Raw genomic sequence first — 19657 nt, 5'->3', positions numbered from 1 at the left:
ACAGGGTGAGCACACCTCAGACAAAAGCTGTTGCAGTCCCTGAGATAAACATTTAAGATGCCAGCAGGTCACCTGTGGACAAAATCTGTGCACCTGGGTTCAGTGGTGTACCTGGGTTTCTCAGAAATTGCCACCTTCTCATGAATGCCCCCTCTTGCCAAGCATTGTCTTTTGTGCGGCTCAGTTCCCTCCACGTGCGTGTTCTGCCCTGGATTTAAAATGTTTTTAAGCCTTTAGGCTCCACTGGGAAACTGGCCCCCACTGCTTGGCACCGACCTGCCTGCAGAAATATCCATCCTGTCCCTGGTGGAGGGGCTGATTCTGGATTTTTAACCATGTATGGCCCATGGGGAATGATAAAAACAAACAGCACGTGTTCAGGCAGCATCTCTGAGCCACAGAGCCTCCCCATCAACTGCCCCAGAGGAGAGATGTCTGCATGGGTTCTCCCAGTTTGATGGAAAATAAATAATCTTAGCTTTTTTTGGCAGGGGGAAGTGTGAGGATGCTCCCTCCAGTCAAGCATTGTTGGGGAAATTGGCCCAGCCCCTGATCTTGTACTCAAAGATGCTCCAAAAATGCAGGGGAAAATCAACCCTACAATGGATTAAGGCCACACTCAAGAATTTGTGGAGAGGGGGAATATCTTTTATTGGGCCATCTGATATGACCAGAGCAGAGAAATGTGCTTCTGGCTACACAAGATCTTCTTCTCATCTAGATTAGCAAAAAATTAGGAGAGATCAGACAAACGAAGTCGTTAGATTAGATTGTGCCCTGTGGTGGTGAAGGGCTTGCAGCCTCCCATCTGTGACGTAGGCTGAGCCTTATCTCATCAAGTTATGCTCAGAATGAACCTCAGGGGCCTTTTCCTGCTGCAATCATTTGTACAAACCCTAAGGATATGGATGGATGGCTCTGGAGAGCACGGGCTGCAAGTCCAGTGTGGCGCAAGACCCAAAATGTGGATCAAATATTGGCAAAAAGCATCTTACAAGGGTTGGGTTGGCCCTTGGAATGCGGGGATTCAATCCCTGTGATGCAAGTGCAACACCGAGGGAGTTTTTTGCTGTGGGACCCATCTCACAATATTTACCAAAAAAAATTGATGTCTAATCCAAGGTAGTCTGTCACATTCTGCAACTAATTAGAGAGGTCTGGGGTTCTGGAAAGGGATTTACCCCATCCATGTTGGGGGTAGAGCAAGACTCTAATTCCTGGTGTGGCATCAGCCTCACTTCAGCAGCTTTTGCAGAATGAGACATCTCCATCCGCCTCTCCAGAAGGCAGCAAGAGACTCAGCTCCTCAACTTGAGGAGACCAAAACCAAGTGGAACAAATCACATCCTGGTTTCTTTGTGCTTCTGCTCCTCACTTGTAAAATAAAGGCGAGCAGCCTCTGCTCCATCGCAGAGAAGGTGTGGGTGGAGGTGTGTTAAAGAACATGAGGTGTGTGATGTGGTCGCACAGCTGAAGCTGTGGCTGCTCGTCCCTGGAAGTGCTCCAGACCAGGCTGGACAGGGTTTGGAGCAGCCTGGGTTAGTGGAAAGTGTCCCTGACCATGACTTGTTATCAAAAGGAATGGTGGTGGGAAGGAATGGAGGACTGTGGTCACTGGTGGGTGGTTGATGCCCAAAAATGACCTCGTGAGCAGATCTGTCCATCACTGTGCTGCCACTTTGGCCTCCTGAACCTGATGGAAATGTTGATCTAAAAACCTTGTCCAACACGGAGGAGCAAAGAGTCTCTGTCACTATGGAAGCTCCTCTGGTGATGGGCACTTCACAGCCTACAAGAGCCACTGAAAATCCAGGTACCTCAGCAAATCCCAGGAAAAAAATACAGGGATAGTGGAAATGCTGCACTTCAGACCTTGGGGTGCCAGGAACAATGGGAAAACAACACAACGTGGGGCAACAGTGCAGAATGCAGCTCATTTGGGTCACTTTTTCTTCCCTGTTATTTCATCCTCTGAGAGGAAAATTCCAGATCAAGTCCCTGTGCTGGTGACTCTTTGGGTTTAGAGTCTGCAGGGATTTACAACCAGCCAAGGTGTGTCTGGATGGAGACATCAATGCCCTGGCTCTAGCACCTGGAATTCTTGAGAGGGTTTCATGTCATGAGAGTGGAGAGTTTGGAGGAATTATTGGGAGTCCCTCTGCAGGATTAAATTCCGGATCCTGGTTTTAGTGCTGCAGCTCTTGTGTTCAGCCAGATTTTGTTTTAGAGGACCGCAGGGATGAACCAACCTTCTGCCCCACCTGGACCTCTGCTGCCAAGTGCAGAAGAGCTTCTTTTGAAGCCTAGCGGGAGAAAACCTTATTTTTTTTCCCCAATATTTCATTTAGAAAAAAACAAATCAAGGTGGGATTGATCATCACCCCTCGGATGTCCTCTGAACTGAAATCAGAGAGACACTGGGATGAGACATACAGGCTGTTTGCAGTAAAATCCAACATTTGAGGCAACAAGGAGAGATCCATGGTCTCAACAGATACATTTTGGCACATTTTTTGCCCCAAAGAACAGATGGAAGGTTTGCTATGGAAGAGGGAGATGTGGCAGCACATGACGGTGCTTCAGGAAAACTCAGTGGTGTCCCGTCTCTTAAATGACACATTCTTCTTGAGACATGCCCCTTCCAAAAACACCTCCCCAAATACACATTTCCTGCAATTTCCTTGCAGGAAATCATTCAGCCACCAGATGTCTCTCCCTGCTGCCCTGGTGAGCAAGGAGGACAAAAAATGGAAGTCAAGTCATATGGAAAAAATGCTCATTTATAGAATTGAACTCTTGTCTTTGTTAAACCAGATGCTTGGAATTGGTTTTTCACCACCTCAGTGAGTGCTCTGCTTCAGGGGTGGGTTTTGAGGCGCCTCCATGGGTTCAGGAGGCTGGAATAAATTGTCTCTGGAGCTCTTTTTGCCCATGGTGGCACCGTTGAAAGATTGGTGCCAATGAGCTCATTTTGGAGGCCAGAGGAGAATTAAGGAAGAGACGGTCTTTAATGAAGGGATTTCAAAGTCAGGAGTGTCCCAGATGGAGTGGAGTCCCCAGAGAACATCCAGCCATGAATTTAGAGCATGGAGAACACCCCTAGAGAAGTTTCAGTTCCAGAAGTTCAGTTTTTTGTTTATCCAAACTGCTGACTTCCAAGCTTTTAATCCATCAGATCAATCCAAGATTCAAACTATCCAAAGTCTGAAGCAACTTTTGTTTTCTATTTGTATTGAGAAGTTTAAAGTTAAAGGCCATTCTGTGAACTGGACACTTCAGAGTATTCCCAACAAATGGGGAGCTTCATATGGAATTGCACATTCCTGAGACTAAGAGTTCATGGGCCTGGAATAAGTGCAAGTTCCTCTGTCCTCACGAATCATTTCCCAATGGGAACAGTCATTAATTTCTGCTTGGTGGTCAGTTTGCAGCAGGTTAGGAATGAAATGTCCCAGATTTCCTCACCTTTCCTACAGGAAATCCATATTTTTCTTTAAAAACATCAGTACAAGCTGAGTTTGTGGCACTTGTGGAGTTGCAGCCCCTTAAATTTATTCTTCAAAATCATCCCCCAATTTGGATTTACAGCCAGCTCCTGAATCCAACAGAAAAATCCAACAGAAATCCTTGTGCAAGTGAAAGATGACAGCTCTGATGACTTTGGATCTGGAAGAGGAGCCCACCCTCCACCACTGGCACACTGGGAAAGATTCAGCAAGGTGAGGGCTGGGTTTGAACACCTCCAAGGTCTGAATCTTCCTTGCAGCCACAGAGTCGAAATCCAGCTGACTCAACTCAAGCCTTTTGTGCTTCTTCAGCAGCTGTTCAGATTAATGCCATTAAGGATTTATTATTTCATGGTCTGGGCAGGCATTGAGGGCATTTTTTGGTCAAGAGCAGGATTTGTTTTGGTGTCTTCAGCTGTGAGTTTCTCCCTAGTTAGAGGTGGCCTTCACTCTTCAGGTCCTGTGATTATCAAAAGGTTTTCCTTCTTATGAAAGGGAATGTAGACTTCTCAGGGAGAACTATTTTTGGGCCAGGAGCTGACATGTTTAAAGGAAATTTCAATACCAAAATTTATTCAACCCGTGCAAAACACTTCTGAAACATATGTACATTTCCTTTAGTGTTTTATACCTTTTTTTTTGGATGCTTTTTCTAAGTTCCACTTCACAGTCGAGAATCCTGCAAATCTGAGGTGAGGCACGCAATTTTGGGAAGGTTTCATCAGCCCTAATTTACACCTCTAAAAGTGAGATGCCCGGGTCCAAGTTAGTCAGCCCAGGCTTGTCTTGTGGTCAAGGGAGAGGAGAGCCACCCCGAGGGGGAGATTCATCTCTTAAAACAGACACCCAGGGTTGGTCATGCAAATCCTCAGTGGACATGTCCCGCTCTCTCCTTGGCTGTAAAGATTTGTCAGGCTTTGAATCTTTTCAAAGTCAGGTGGAATGACCACTGTCTTCATTTTTTTTTTTTCAGTCAGACTGAGAGAAGAAATCACCTTTTTCTGAAAAAAAAAAAAACCCTGAAGAGTTGAAGGAACAGTAGTGTCTCATGGATCTGTTTCATGGACATTTATATCCATGGATTTATGATCAGCTGGGCTGGATCAGGTTGTGTTGGCCCCATCTCCTGACACAGGCCAAGAGTAGGGGAAGAGCAGGAGAAGAGGACAAACCCAGGGTGACACTTCCACTCAACTCCCAGCAGCCCCCAGCTGGGATTTCCCATGGAAGAGCTGAGTCTCTCAGTACAAAAACTCCTCACGTGTCTTTCTTTGGTGCACACTGCCCAATTGCTTCTTAAATCCAGATAAATTTAAATACCTACAGCTCCCTGTGGCGGAGATTTCTACCATCAAACCCTACGAGCAGAAAACCTCCTTTCTGTTGTTCTCACCCTAATTACAGTGGATGTCTCCTGGGTGTAATATTATGAGAAATGGTGAGTATTTGATCCATACTCACCTCTCAGCACTATTGTGTCCCAAAGCCTGGCCGCCCCAAGGATTTCTTTGGTGGATTATGCCAGCTTGCACCAGGTAACCTGTGCTTACAGAGCAGTTCCCACCCTCTTCATGCCAGCAAGCTCTAACCACCTGCTTGATGAGCTAGCAGAACGTTAAGTTTTTTTATTGGCTTGTACTAATTGCAAGCCACAAGGGAAAAAAAGTAATTTCCTTGACATTACAGGTTTGATAAATGATGGTGAAAGGTGGACCTGACTTTTCTCTAGTTAACAAGTCATTGTGGTGTTAATAGTCTGATGTTTTTTCTGCATTTAGATGATTTGCAAGACATCTGATGACGTGTAGAGCTGTGTGACCTCCTTGGGTACAGCTGTTTTTACAGACAAATGGCTCAGGCAGCCCACAGCAATGGGTGAGAGCTGGTTTTATTTATCAGCATCACTGTGGATGAAAACAGAGATAGCCCAAACCAGATCTCTGGGCCTGGAAGTTCTCTGGGACAGGGTCCACCACCCTGCGCTGTGTTTGGGCATCACCCAGCACATGAGGGATGGTCTCAGGATGGTGATGAGCCCAGAGGCACCACCACAAAACAAGGATTATCATTGTGATTGAGGCTGTGATAACAGCAATGACACCTGGATCTCATTGTGCTCCCCAGCTATCAAAACATCCTAATTAAAGGGGAGGAAAACTAATCCATCCAAGTTGCACAGCCAGTCTTTTTGGTCACATTTTATTCCGTGTTTGGAGTGTCTGCTGCCTTTTAATGAGTAACCTTTCTCTTCCCCCAGCAGGATCAACATCTGCTGCTCAGGCAAGGTGTGCCCAGCAGCCCCTGCCAGCCTGAAACAACAGCTGGCAGCTGGGGAACTTATCCAGAGCTCTTGAGGACCACTCAATTATCATTCATTAACAAGCCCAAAGGTTAGCTCCTTGCCAGCCCTCCGTGTGCCAAACTCCTCCTGTGTGACTGTGGTGCTTGGAGGGTGGTGTTCCCACTCCATGGCTGGACCAGGAACAAGTTTCCTTATTGATTTAGCTGTTCAGTGTCAGCCAATGTCCTTCCCTTACCCACTTCAGGACTATTTACTTGTCCTGCCCTCTCCACTTCATTGAGACACCGCATTGTCCCAAGGGACACCGAGGAAAGCACAGCAGAGAGAAATCCCCTGCAAAGCCCTGGCACAGCAATGTGGAAGGTAAAACCATCTGTAGGTGCTGTGTCTCGTTACATTCTGCACTCACAGTGACAATCCTTTGTCAAAAAACTCCCCCATCTTCATCCTGATCAACCAAAAATCTCCCGTGTGGTCCCTTCTGTGACCTTGGGTCTGAAAAATAAGTAGGACCCAGGTTGCTTCTTTATTTTTGATAGCCCCTGGAATTTGGGTGTGTTGCTTGTGAAGGAGCAGCTTGAGGAACAGAAATTCCAGAGGAAGCATTTGTCCTCTGGAAAGCGGCAGTTTGTTGAAATTGGAATTCCAGTGAGGTTGCTCAAGACCAGGCTGGAGTTATCAGTCCCTGGTGACTCAGTCAGGGCTTCAAGTCTTTGTCTGATAGGGAGGGGAGGCTTGGACCTGGATTTCCATATGCTGCCATAAAGGCCTTGACATTCCCAGGATGAAAGACACTTCCTGCACAAGCCAGCTGCATTGATTAGGACAGAACAAACAGGTTCAAAGCTCTCCCCGGATTCCTGCATGAAAGGAATTCTCACTGTAGTAAAGCTGGCACTGCTTCACTACCACCACTCTTTCCCGCACACAGAATTGGGAATTATCTCACATATTCCAGGGAAAAAAAATATTACAGAACGAGTGGATTTCTGAGAGCTCAAGGGCTTGGTGAGGTGTAGTCAACACAGCCTTGCTGTGCCTCCTGTCTGACAAAAGAGTCGATGAAATTTAGGGTGTTGGGATGTTCCTGACCCAGGAAGAATGGCACAAGGATTCAAAGGGTCAGGTCCAGACCACAGATCTGTTTTAAATCACCCTTGAAGTGATTAAACCTTGCTGCCCTTGCACAAAAGCAACTTGAGGAGGAACTGAGCTGACCTCACCTTAACACCAGCACCAAGTTCATTAGTGAACACTTCACCTGTTGACACTTGCAGGCAAATCCCAGACCGGATTGTAGCCCTGTGGAATGCAAATCTGGCTGTGTGCCTCCAAATGACTGCATGGTAGGGGGAAAAAACCCTTCCACACCTGCAAATAAAAGACATCAGTAAGCAAATTCCAAAGCCAGGCTGGGTAGCAGTGAGATGGCAAAGCTCTCAGATTTTATTGGGTCACAGTGTGTTTCTTTATGGCCTGGTGAGCTGCTGGACAGGAGCTGCTTTCAGCTGGATTTCACAGCTTCAAAGGATGGTGGATTGGACTGATTGCTCAAACGGGATTCAACTTGCAGATTAAGACATCATAATTTGGGTGGCAGGATGCAAAGTGCTGCCTGCATGTGCTCAAAGGCTCTCAGCTCCTGGTGCAGCCAGAGGAGATGGGATTTTCCACGTGCCTGACTGAACACAGGTGTCCAGAACCATCTGGAGTGTCTCAGTGTAATTCCTCTGGGTATCCCCCTGCCAATCCAGAAGGACACAGACCTCCCAGAGGGTCTGTATGTGCCACATCCCTATGACATCCAGATTTCCAAAGGGATACAGGCAGCGCTCAGCACTTACGGTGAAATGAATCCCTCAACTCATTGTGAACAATAACAGGAACTTGAAAGCCAGACCTCAAGTTTGGGCAAATTGGGCTCAGTCACTTGGGTAAAGTGTCTAATGCCTGGTGACATATCCTGGGGGATCTGAGACATCTCCCTGGGGCTCCCAGACACGACACAGACCCGTGGTTCTCCTGGAGCAGCACCCAGAGGACAGGCAGGGCCTGGAGGGCATCCCCGTGCCTGTTTGTGGCTCTGTGGGCACCTTCACTGGGGTGAGTGACCCCACGAGCTGAGCCCCACTCCCTGCAGTCCATGAAGCCTGTGGGGCAAGGCTGTGACCTCATGGAAGCTTTGGGTGCCTTGTGAAGGTTGACCTAGGACAGAGACTAGATGGAGCTAAAGAATAAAGTATTTATTAGTAGAAGGTATTAAAGTATTAAAGTATAAGGTATTTATTAGGAAGCCTCAATGGATGCACCTTGGGCAGCACAAGAGCCCAGCCAGGGCTGCAGCCAAGATCAACCCAAATGGTCCCAAAATGCACGAGCGCTCCCGGGGTCTCTCCCTTGGCTCAGTTCTGCTCCATTTGCACCTTGCAGTTCATTGTCCCGTTCCAGCTTTAGCCCAGGCACTCCCACCCTGCTTGTTTTTCTCTCTGCAGCCCACGCTGTTTGTGCTCCTGGGCTGAGCTTTGGATCATTTGTCCTTGGTGCCCAGCTGGAGCAGGAATTGTTTTGTCTCCCTGCTCTGTGCAGAGAGCTCAGCATCCCCTGATGTGAACCCAGCCCCACACACTAAAGCAGCACAGAACCTGAAAAATAGAAAAGCTGAAACCTGAGGCATCGCTCACATTGGGGGTGGTTGGTTTCCACCAGACTGGTGCAAAAGAACTCAGGTACAGAACAATCTGCACAGTTCCTATGGATCTGGCACATCCCAGGCTGGTTTGAGGTACTGTTTGTGCAGGACTGGGAAGCCTGTGCATGGAAAACAGTCAGGAGAGGAGATGAAGTGCTACCAGTAGTGTGAACCTGGCCATGGTTTGCTGAGGAGTAGCTCAGTCAGTGCTGAGGTGAAAGACTGAGAAATTTGAGGCTGTTCAGCCTGGAGAGGAGAAGATCACAGCACCTTGCAGGATCTGAAGCACCTGCATGAAAGCTGGAGAAGGACTTTTCATCAGGAACTGTCATGAAAGGAGGAGAGGAAATGTCTTCATAGTCGAGGAGGGGGAATTTAAGTGAGATACAGCAGAAATTCTCTCCTGTGAAGGTGGGCAGGCCCTGTCACAGGGTGCCCAGAGCAGCTGTGGCTGTCCCTGGATCCCTGGAAGTGCCCAAGGCCAGGCTGGACAGAGCTTGGAGCAAGCTGGGATAGTGGAAGGTGTCCCTGCCATGGCAAGGGGTTGGGATGAGATGAACTTCAAGGTCCTTTCCAACCCAAACCAGTCTAATTTTAATTCTAATTCTAATTCTAATTCTAATTCTAATTCTAATTCTAATTCTAATTCTAATTCTAATTCTAATTCTAATTCTATTCTAATTGTAATTCTATGATTTTTTTTGCTGGTCACCAAACTTCACCAAGTTCAGGGCACTGTTTCTCAAAGGAACATGGAGCTCTCAACTCTTCTGGCTGTCAGGTACCCCTGGTACCCCTCTGCAGCACCTCGGTCCTTAAATTATGCTTGGGGATGAGGTTTGACTCTTGGCTTTTGTGTCAAATATCTCCCACGTGGTCGTGGAACAGTTTTAGGTGACTTTTACGAGCTGGGTTGTCTAGAGCAAAGGCCACAGCCATGGCTAAATGTGGCCAAAATTTGTGCTGCCTTCCCATGGGGGAATAACTCTTCTACAAAAACAAAAGGAAACTTCAAGAGTTTCCATAATAAAAATGATATGAGGCAGCAATAAGTTATCAAGACCTTGTTTTCTTTCATTGTTAAAAGGGTCTGGAGGGGCTAATACCATCTGAGATGTCCACTCATTTCTTAGTTTTCCCTATTTAGGTTCAAAAAAAAAAAAAGAAAAAGAAAAAGAAAAAAATACTCTTGCTCAAACCTGGCAAAGCAGGCAACACAGCTTAACAAATAGGCTTATCTCAAGTGCTCTTCAATAAGAATGTTTATCATTTATTTCTGGAAAATATGCTGAGCCCGGAATGCTGAAAGCTCTCCGTGCTGTTTGACTGCGTTGTTCAAAGCCAGGCATGGGGGGTGTTTTTGGGAGGGGGATAGTTTACCCCAGTGTGCTGCCCACCTCCCTTCCCAGGGAAGAGCTGTTTTGCATTTACAGATGTGTTCATTTAGAGCCTCTGTAAGAAAACAGATTTCTCCAGAGGCAATTTATACCAGCTCAGGTCTGTGGTTGAAATAATTGGGATAAAACTCTGGATGTGCTTAAATCCCTCTGTCAGTTACAAAGAAGTGACCAAGCCTGGTTTTAGAGGAGGTTCAAGGCTCCAAACCTAAAGTAACAACAGAGGAAGGAAGGAGTGATTTGAATTGGCAAAACCAACATGAAATTCCTGATGGCCTTCCAGAAGCATTGTGAAACTTCTTATGGCCTTCCATTGACATTTATTGCTCTGGAGGAAGAAGCTGGGTCCCTGTCCTGGTGATGCTCAGCTGAGAAATGGACTCGTGGCAGTTTAAGTGGATTTGTTTTATTGATATTGGTGTTGTCGCCTCCCACAGAAGCTGTGCAGGGGTTAAACGGTGACAGCACAGGTGACACCTCTTCTTCCAAAGCACACAACTCCTGTCCTACAAGAGGAAGGCAGATTTATTTCTTATTTCTCCCCAGCTGAATTTCAGCCCGTGATATGAAACTCCATCCAGTCAAAACTTCGGAACAGTGGGAAAAAGCACCCAAACACGGTTGAAATTAATGCGCCTTTTTTTTTTTTTTTTTTTTTAATTTTCATTATAAAGTTAACACATCTATCGAACTTAACTGGTAACAAAAAACAGTTACAAGACATTGCTAATGTGCTGTCAGTAGAAAATGGGGTAAAAGCCAATGAGGTCACAAGCACAACAGCAGAGCAACAACACTGTCCCGATGAGTTATTTCCGCAAATATATACTCTTACTAATATATACATTCATTCATAAAATAAATAATCATAAAAAAATCATCAGACTTAACAAAATACTGAGAGGGGGAAAAAAAAAAAGAAAAAGGTGACAACTCTACTTTGTACAATAGCTTTGGAATTTCAGGTTGTATCATACATGCAATCTGTACACAGGGGTGAGGGCAGGGGTTACAGACAGTGATGGAGCTTTGAAGGAGGCGATGTAATCAGGCAGACAGTCTGTGGGAAGGGAAAGCAACAGCAAAAAAACCCACTCACAAGAAGATACTTGTCCCTGACTGCCGGACAAGCATGTTTTGTATCGTGGGGGAATCCCCTGGGGTGCTACAGGTTTGTGTTTTGTGTCTTCCACACTGCTGGTGGGCTTGTCAGGGAGTCCAAAGCTACAACAGGTCTTGTTCGGGCAGGTTTGGTCCTGGGAGTGACAGAAAGTGATGCCACGAGGGATTGATGGAGTGGGTCTCCCCTGGGATGAGGAGGTGAAGGCTGAGCTGCCATCAGCTGGGGACAGGGGCAGTGGGACAACCAGGATGACACCAGAAACTCAGGAGAATTTCATCCATACAGAAGTCTTTTGGAGTTCTTGGGAGGCTGGCTTGGAAAGGCTCAGACCTCTTGTGCTTTCCAAGGGGCAGCAGCAGGTGGCAAGTGATGGCAAGGAGCTCTGACACCACGGTGTCACCCCTCAAAACCATGGGTGACACTCAGCTGCTCGCTCAGCCCGTGTCTGTAGCAGACCTGCCTTCAGGATTTTTGGTGGAGTGGAATGAATGGAGAGAAATAAATAAATACTAATAAATAATAAGAAGAAACTCGGAAAAGAAAGAGAAAGGGGGAAAGCTTCTCCTCACGCCTTCCCCCCTTCCATGCAGGGCTGTCCAAGACCTCCCTTGGTGTGCAGAGCATGTGTAAGAAAAGGTCCACAGAGACAGAGGAGGAGATCATGTGGACAGACCCTTGTGGCTTCAGGAACTTTCTCTGTCCGGGTGGTGTCCACCTAAGAGCAGGATTTTGCCTGTGGATGACTTGGTGGGACCTGTCCATTTCCATTATGTGCTCCTCAGCAGGAAGAGCAGAGATGCTCCCTGGGGGTCAAAGCCATGAGAAAACGGGCAGTAAAGTGGATTAAAATAATTTTTTTTACAAAATAGGTCCACTTTCTGCTCCCCTTGAGACACTCGTACCTGATTTTTGTTGGTTTAAGTGAGAATTAAGACCATGACCAGTTTTCCACCTCAGAGAATCTAAAGAGAGTTTGGAATCTGGAGTGGGATCCTGCTCATGGATGAAGACACACACCTGTGGATGTCCACAAGCCCGTGTCTGCATGGGAGTCAGACATCTAAACACCCATCTCTGATGGAGAAGCATCTGCACGGGTCTGCCAGATATGCCCTGAGATGCAAGGGAAGCCCAAATTCTTTCAGAGTAGCTTTTAGAAGCCAGTGGGGTACCCTGGAGCATCCCAGATGGCTCTAGACACCTATTTCAATAATTTAGTTCAGCCCTAAACGCTGAGTTTAGGCAAATGGAGCCCATAATTTTGCTTGTATGGGGGTTTAGGCACCTAGCACACATGTAGATACCTGCCTTTAAGCATCTCACTTTGTATTCCAAATCCCACTGTAGGTACCACTGCCTGGGAATCAACGCCTGGCCTCTTGTTGTTGAGGAAAAAATCTCCTCCTCCAAAGTGGAGGTGCACCAAAGACCCCTCTGGAAAATGCAGCAAAGTGGGAGCGGATGAGCCCAAGCCCTTGAAGACACTGGGAGGGGCAGGAATGAGGACTAAACACGCCCTCTGGAAATGGAGGCCAGAGGAGCCTCCTTTTCCCACCAAACTGAGGAATCTGCATCCCTCAGCTGTTTATGGAGAGCTGAGCTGGGGGGTGAGGAGCTGCAGAGCAGGAACTTTGCTGGACAGCACAAGGGAGAGCAGGGAACAGGAGGATGGAAGGGTTAAGCCCTGGATAAAACAATTCAGCCAGATGCCACCGCTGCCTCCAGTGAGAGAGAAGAAATCTAGAAAAAAGAGATGCTCCCATAATGAGAAGTCACAACTAAAGCAGCCAAGATTTAGCTTGGAGGGAGGTAGAAAATAGGAAAAGGTAGGTGTAAAGAAGAGATGAGGGCTTGTCCTGCCCAGCCCACCTTCTCTCCCATCATCCAACACTCTCTGACATCTCATCCCAACAGCTGCTGGAGGTCAGGAATGACAGATCTGAGCAAACCTCCCCTGATTCTGCCACTGCCAGCAGGGTGATCCCTTCCCCTCAGCCCTGGAGCAGGACTCTGGAAGAGCCAGGGGTTGTTTCCCTGTGGGCAGCCCATGGTGCAATGGCTGATATCTGCAGGGCAGTTGGGTTTGGTGCCTTTCATGGCCCTGTTTTCATCTTCCCCAATGGATCTCGTTAAAGCATCAAGGGAAATCTGGAGTCATTTCCATAGTGCAGATCCTGGGACTGGATCTACAACTCCCAGCTCCTGCAGAGCGCTCATGCTGCAACCCTGAATATCCCCAACAACATCAAACTCCAGATTTTCAGCACTGAAACCAATCTTGGAAGCTAAAAAAAAAAAAAAAAAAAAAAAAAAAAAAAGTGACCCAAAGCTCAGAGTTTTTCTCCTGTATATGAATTTAAGGATGGGGTCATGAAAAGGATATGAACACACATGACAAATTTAACATAATCCATGGACATTTCTGTGGCAATACCTCTGAATGCAATGAAAGCACCAAAACTACTTGAGATTGAGAGGCAGAAGAAATTGTTTTCTGAGGTTTGTTAATACAGAAAATCTGCAACGCTCAGCTTAGATGACAGCACTGCAGGGCTGACATGGTTGGTGCTGACCCAAGGATTTCTGTGCCATGTTGCATTTTGTGGTGTGGTTGTCTCTGCAATCCCCTCCAAAAATTAAATCCCAACTGCTTTAGTTCTGCACACGAAGCTTCCCATAAGGAGTGGAAGCATTTTTGGAGATTCCAAAATGCTTTGGAGAAGACTGTCAGTGCTGGGCACGACACTCAGCTGAGAGAGATAACCGGGGTCAAGCAACAAAAATGTTCTTCCCTCCCCATATTTTTGTTTTCTCTGAGAAAGAGAAGTCCCCAAATTCTAAAATTAAACCAAACCAAGGGAAAAAAAAAAAAAAGAAAACAAAACAACCAAACTCCTAAACTTTCCATTTCTTTCATAGAAAGAAAAGAGATGAAGCCAAATTCACCCCTCGCAGGCAACGCCACTGTCTTTAATAAGCTGGATGTGGAACTGATGGGGCCCATCTGACCCATCTGTTCAGCTAAAGGAGAGGCTGGATAGCAGCACGTGAGAGGATGGAATTATGGTCCTTTTTCACTTTTATTTTTTACATCTCTTACTCTGTTGGGTGACATCTTGTCCCTTTTCCCCTGGTCCTGCCAGACTCACCCCTGGTGCAAACCTTCTGCCTGAGGACAAACCTCACCAGTGGACATTGAAGGGGAGGACACCAGGGAGCACGGAGGTGAAGATGACCAGCTCCCATTTGTGGGAAATGAATGATGTTTTCCTTTTGATTATAAACCGGAGCATTACACCGAGGCGGCGGAGAAGGTTTGACAGAAAACCATGTCCAGAGAAGTGCCCAATTCAACTGCCTACACAAAGATATCTCAGGCCATTTTGGACACCCAGCAGTCTCTGACTGCCCAGGTTTATGATCTGTGTGGGTCTTAGGCCATTGAAACAACATCTGGGCCCCAGCAGAGCATTGTAGGGCACCTGTAGTATGTCACCAGATGTTTATATTAATGAGTGAAATGCCAAGACCCTCCATAAGTAATGTCCTACAGTTTTCACAGGAGAACCTGAGGGAGAAGGCAGCTCTGGGTGGTGTTCACACCATCTCCTGTAGGGAAGGATGGCACCTCACTCATCACTGACTAAATTTTTCTCACCAGTGCAGTGGAAGCCCTGACTCGAGACACCTGCTGTAGGCAGCGCAGAGGGATCTCAGTTTTCCAAAGACACCTCCCAATTTCATGTGTAGCAGTGAGCAACGGCCCAAGCCCCCTCTCCAAAACCGTGGGGTCAGACACAGGCCCCTGAGAGGCTCTTTTTCCCCCCTCAGGGATGGGCAGAGTCAGAGCCAGGACTGAGACCCCCCGAGTGTGCTTGGGATGATGAACAGAATTCACGCAGGCAGTTTTCATTGACTTTAGTAGCAGCTGCTCAACCCCTTACATTGTGTCATCACAGAGGTGATTAATTACACAACAAACCCAAACAAGCACCCACAGGCTCCATTAAAATCCCCTCGAATGGGGGTGGGGAGGAGTCCCCAACCACTGAGCTGGTTCAAGCCTGACCCCAGCTTGGAGGGAAGGAGCACAGCTTCCAGCCCATCTCAGATGATGATCAGGTTGTAGCTTCACCTCCTTGACTCATGGTGGATTTCACATCATCAGTCTGGACCCATGGAAGAGCTCATCGTCTGCTCTGAGCTCAGCAGCTGAAGTCAGAGATACACCCAGAGGGCACTTAACCAAACATAACTTAGGTACCATCCTAAGCACAATGAATCACCTTCTGGGTTTGTTTCTTGCCATTGATCCCAGCAGAAAACTAGATAAATAGCTTAGACCGGATGAAATAAATCCCACAGTTGCAGTCAAAATTTGTTCACCTCTAGAGGCAATTGCTCAGCAAATGCCCAGTTTCAATTTTTTTTTTCCCCTTGCTTCCCAAAAAACTTCACCTGCTGGTGATGCTGGGCCTGTTCTGGTGCAAAAGCAGAAATGGTGGATGTGAACATGCTGTGGATGGGCTGGGGCCAGATTCCAGCTCCCACTCATGGAAGCCAAATCCTCCACCCCATTTCTTCACTGGTGTGGTATAAAAGAAGGAGTTTGAAACCACTTGGCTTAAAAATCTCAGGGTAAAACCAGTTGTGGGTGTGACCCCGCTGAAGTCAATGGACTGAAGGGACTGTGTCCTGCAGTGATTTGAATTTTCACTGTTGTGTCACCATTTATTGACAGAAGTTCCTGGTAGGACGTGTCTGACATCTCTCACTGTGGCTGCTTGCACTGCATCATATTAAGTAAATCAGATGTATCTTCCCTTATCCCATCCTCTCCAATTTATCAATGTCCTCCACCCCTTATGTGGCTTTCAGGAGCATTTGCTTTCTTGACAGATTGTGTTTGAATGTTGGTTGTAGGTGCAATCTTCCTCTGCAGTGGCTTCCTTCTCTGTTTCCCATGATTTCCTTTTCTCCAAGACTGTACTATGAAAATCAGTCATGCATCCATTAATTGATCTTTATTTAAGTTTTCAGTGACCTGTTGCCTCCTCCACGTGCTGTGTGGCCATCGATGGGGTGCAGTGTTTACACGGACAAGTGTCACAGATTGATTTTCTCCCCATATTTTATTTTGCTTCTCTTGATCTCCTCTCTTCTTCTCTCTCTTCTGCTCTCATTTCACTGCAGCTATTTTTTTTTTTGCAACACACTGATAGAAGTGCCTCCATCAATAAGCAAATCTTGCTTGTGCCCGTGGGCATAGCCCTGAGAGAAATGGGTGATGCATAAACTGCACCAGCCTAGGAGTAGTCCCAGGAGACGCCGTGACTCAGAGCCAGCCCTTGGAGGCATCATTTCCTCCTGTTTTCTCTGTGATGGGATTAAGCTCTGTTTGTTCCCTTCTTCTTCTCCGTACTCCCTCCTTTGGTTCCTGGGAAAAGGCTGACACACAGAGAGGAGCACTCTGATTTCTCCACAAAGATTTCCAGGAGTGAACCAGGCAACGGCCATGATTACATTGCCATGAAATGGGAATTATCTCATGCCCTGTTTCCCTTCCTGTGCTGAAAAGACAGAATAAACACCAATCCATAGTCCTTTTTGCAGGATAGAAACCCAAAAGCAGAGGTAAGGCAAAGAGGACACAGGGCAAGTGGATCTGGGGCTAAAACAGGCTGCGACTCCATGCTTGGTTCACCCCTCATTTATCCCATTATTGACCAGGAATAACCCAAGCAGGGTTACAGTGCTGTAAACACCAAGGTGGTGGGCTGATCTCATGCCTGATACCCTGCAGGAAGTCCTGATGCCCATGGAGGAGGTGAGACCTGTTTCTGTAAACCGTGATCCTGATCTGGAATTGGAAGCAGAGCACCATGCGAAGATGGGGAGTCAGAGGTGAGCAGCAGAGATGGGCCCGCACTGCAAAGCTGGGATTTGGCTCTGTGTCCAAACTCACCCAAACTCTGGGCTGGTTCAGACTCTGGGTTTTGTCCATTTTAATCTGTGCCACTTTGGTAGGTGGGAATGGCTGTAGGAATTAGCTGTGGAGCAAGGTTTGGCTTGAGTCTGAGACTGCTCCAGCTTGGGGGGTGTGGTGGTGATGGTGGGTTGGTTCACCCTCATGTCAACTAATGGGTGACAATGAGTCCTTCAGATCCATGTTCCTGACAGACCTGTGGGCTCAGGCTGCTGCCAAGTGCCCGGGAAGCCTGCATCAGGTGCAGAGAGTGGAAGAACTAAGTGCACTTTCCACTGCTGGCGACAGACCTCCTCAACCTGGTGGGAAGGGTGAACACTTTCCCTTCCCATCCTTTCCCTGGGGCGCTGAGGAGATGGGTGCCCTGTGCTCAGGAGTGAGTGTCCAACCCCAAGAGACTCACTGCACTGCATGTTTCCAAGGCAGACTCACTGGCTGAGCCACGTCCCAGGCTGGAGAGCTGGAGCAGCATTCCCAGTTGTGGGACTGTGTCCTTCTCAATGCACACAGAGTCCTCTTCACTTCACACACAAGACGCTGAACTTTTCCGTACTGTGCACATCACCTGTGTGCCAACAGGGCGTTTACAGGAAGTCATCAGCGGTTTTGTCTCTTTCTCTCCCTCCTCTTCTCCCTCCTTCCCTTCCTACAGATGTCACAGGATCCTATGTCCAATCTGGCAGAAGCTACTACGCTAAAAAGTTCACATCAAGAGCTTGCCTACTCTCCAGCTCTGTTAAATATTTGTAGACTTCTCTGGTTCCAAGGGAAAAGCAAAGAAGGAGTCATGTTCTTTATTTTAAAAAATCCTTATTTTATCTGCTTTATTTTTCTTTTGCTGCTGTTGCTCATATTACACAGTCTGGCCATTCAGGTTTGCAGAGAGATCTCTCAGAAAGCTCAGTGCTGCTGTTCAGCACAGCCTCTGCCTGGCTGAGGGAAAAGGAGATGCTTAGGAAGATGCAAGTCTTTCAAAGGACACTTAATCACACGAGTCACTTCAGGTGGGTGGGAGCAGAGCAAATCCATGCTTTTGCTAATGCTCTTCTTTCCAGCTCGGTGTTGTGGGCTGGTGGAAAAAGCTGCTCTCCCTCCGGAGGCATCGGCGTCGGGGCAGAACTTGTGTGACTGCCAGATGTACCTCGGGATAGCCCAGAAGTCATTAGACCTATTCTATCCAACCAGTTTTAGCCTTTTTATTTTTTATTTTTTTGTCCAGTTTTTATTCATTTAATATCAAAAAAAGTAGACTTCTCTCACGTCTGCAACCTCAGAGGAAGTAGGCTCAAAATCCATTTCTCCACTCGGAGCCCGGCCAAGGGTTTTGTGCCTGATTTATTTGCACGTGTGGACGTCGTAGACTCGTATGCACTCCTGGCAGCGGACGTAGCAGCACCAGTGGAAGATACAGTGACACTTCTCTTTCCTTTTCTCAGTCCTCGTGTTGTGCCCGCGGCCGCAGCACAAAAGATCACAACCGTCAATCCCATGGGAAGTGACGTTGCAGATCCTGTCGCGGGTCCCAAAGGAGCCTGTCTCAGGGTTGGGCTCGCAAAAGTTTGGTGAGTTCTCGTAGTAAACCAGGTCCTTCTCAGTGGGGGCCTTGAAGAAGTTGTATTTGGGCCGGAGGGTCTCCACCCAGCCACGGGATTCCCGGTGTTTTTCCACCACCATTTCGGACGCGCTGTCGTACTTGTCCTTGAGGTAGTCGCCGATGACCCTGAAGTCTGGCTGGGACCACCAGCAGGTCTTCACTTCACAGCTGCCCGAGAGCCCATGGCACTTGCACTTGAGGTGCATGAGCTCAATGATAGACTGCAAAAGAGAAGAAAGGCAAAGGAGAAGGAACACGTTAACCTGTAACTAAAACTCTTATGGCATTCTGCCACCTGGCCATGATTTTCCAAGGAATTATGGATGTTTTCATAGATATATTTGTACTCTTGTGAACAAAAAAATCCCCTTATCCCCCAGTCACTGCTGGGTCTAAGCCATAAAACTTCTGTACTTTATGGTTTTCAGTGGCTGGTTCTGACTCCCAGCTCAAATTTAAGGATTTACCAAAAACTTCCACCAAGGAGATTTATTAACTTCTGTCTTAGCAACGTTCATGTGGGAATATTACAGGGCTGTCACACAGGAAAAGAATTCAAACACATCTGGGCAGAGAAGCAAAGAACACACAAAGCTACTCAAACAATGCCTTCATAAATGGAAAATGCAGCTTTTCTGTTGGAAATAAAAGGAAGATGAAATGTCCTAACTATCTAGGATAGAACTCCATCCTTTACATATGTTTTGTGTTTACTTAGGCAAACAAGGTTCTAGCCCTGCTATGACTACTTTCAGAAACTGAAAAGGGATTTGTTTTTATTTTAAAGCCAGGGTTATGATTTTTCTAAAATCACTAAAAAGGAAAACAAAAATAAGAGCCCTATTTTTGATTTTAAAGGCTCGGGCTTCAACACCAAACACTTTCCTGGGATAAATGGGAGGGTGATTATTGATCCCAGAAGCTTGCTGCTTGTGTTTACCTCTTATATAACAAGCTTAAATAAATAGAGGTGTTGCCCTCCAGTACTCTGAGGTGGGAGACAACCTTATGCAATAGCTTGATAATCTGCATTTTCAGAGCGATCAGCAAATTTCTGGGT

At 46.9% G+C, this 19657-nt stretch overlaps 1 protein-coding gene across 2 annotated transcripts in view; it reads right to left on the bottom strand.

Annotated features, from left to right (window-relative positions):
* Positions 1-13390: 13390 nt before the first annotated feature.
* The window catches only part of WNT3A (Wnt family member 3A), a 93985-nt gene continuing 87718 nt past the window's right edge, over positions 13391-19657 (bottom strand). For both annotated transcript variants that reach the window (XM_038129647.1, XM_038129646.1), the window contains exon 4: positions 13391-18818. In XM_038129647.1, the coding sequence (XP_037985575.1) occupies positions 18339-18818 (480 nt within the window). In that variant the 3' untranslated portion in view covers positions 13391-18338. The remainder of the gene's footprint in view (positions 18819-19657) is intronic.

This window comes from Motacilla alba, chromosome 2, assembly GCF_015832195.1.
Source record: "Motacilla alba alba isolate MOTALB_02 chromosome 2, Motacilla_alba_V1.0_pri, whole genome shotgun sequence".
Taxonomy (NCBI): Eukaryota; Metazoa; Chordata; class Aves; order Passeriformes; family Motacillidae; genus Motacilla; species Motacilla alba.
The sequence above is the reverse complement of the archived record's forward strand: the minus strand, read 5'-3'. Positions and strand labels throughout refer to the sequence as shown.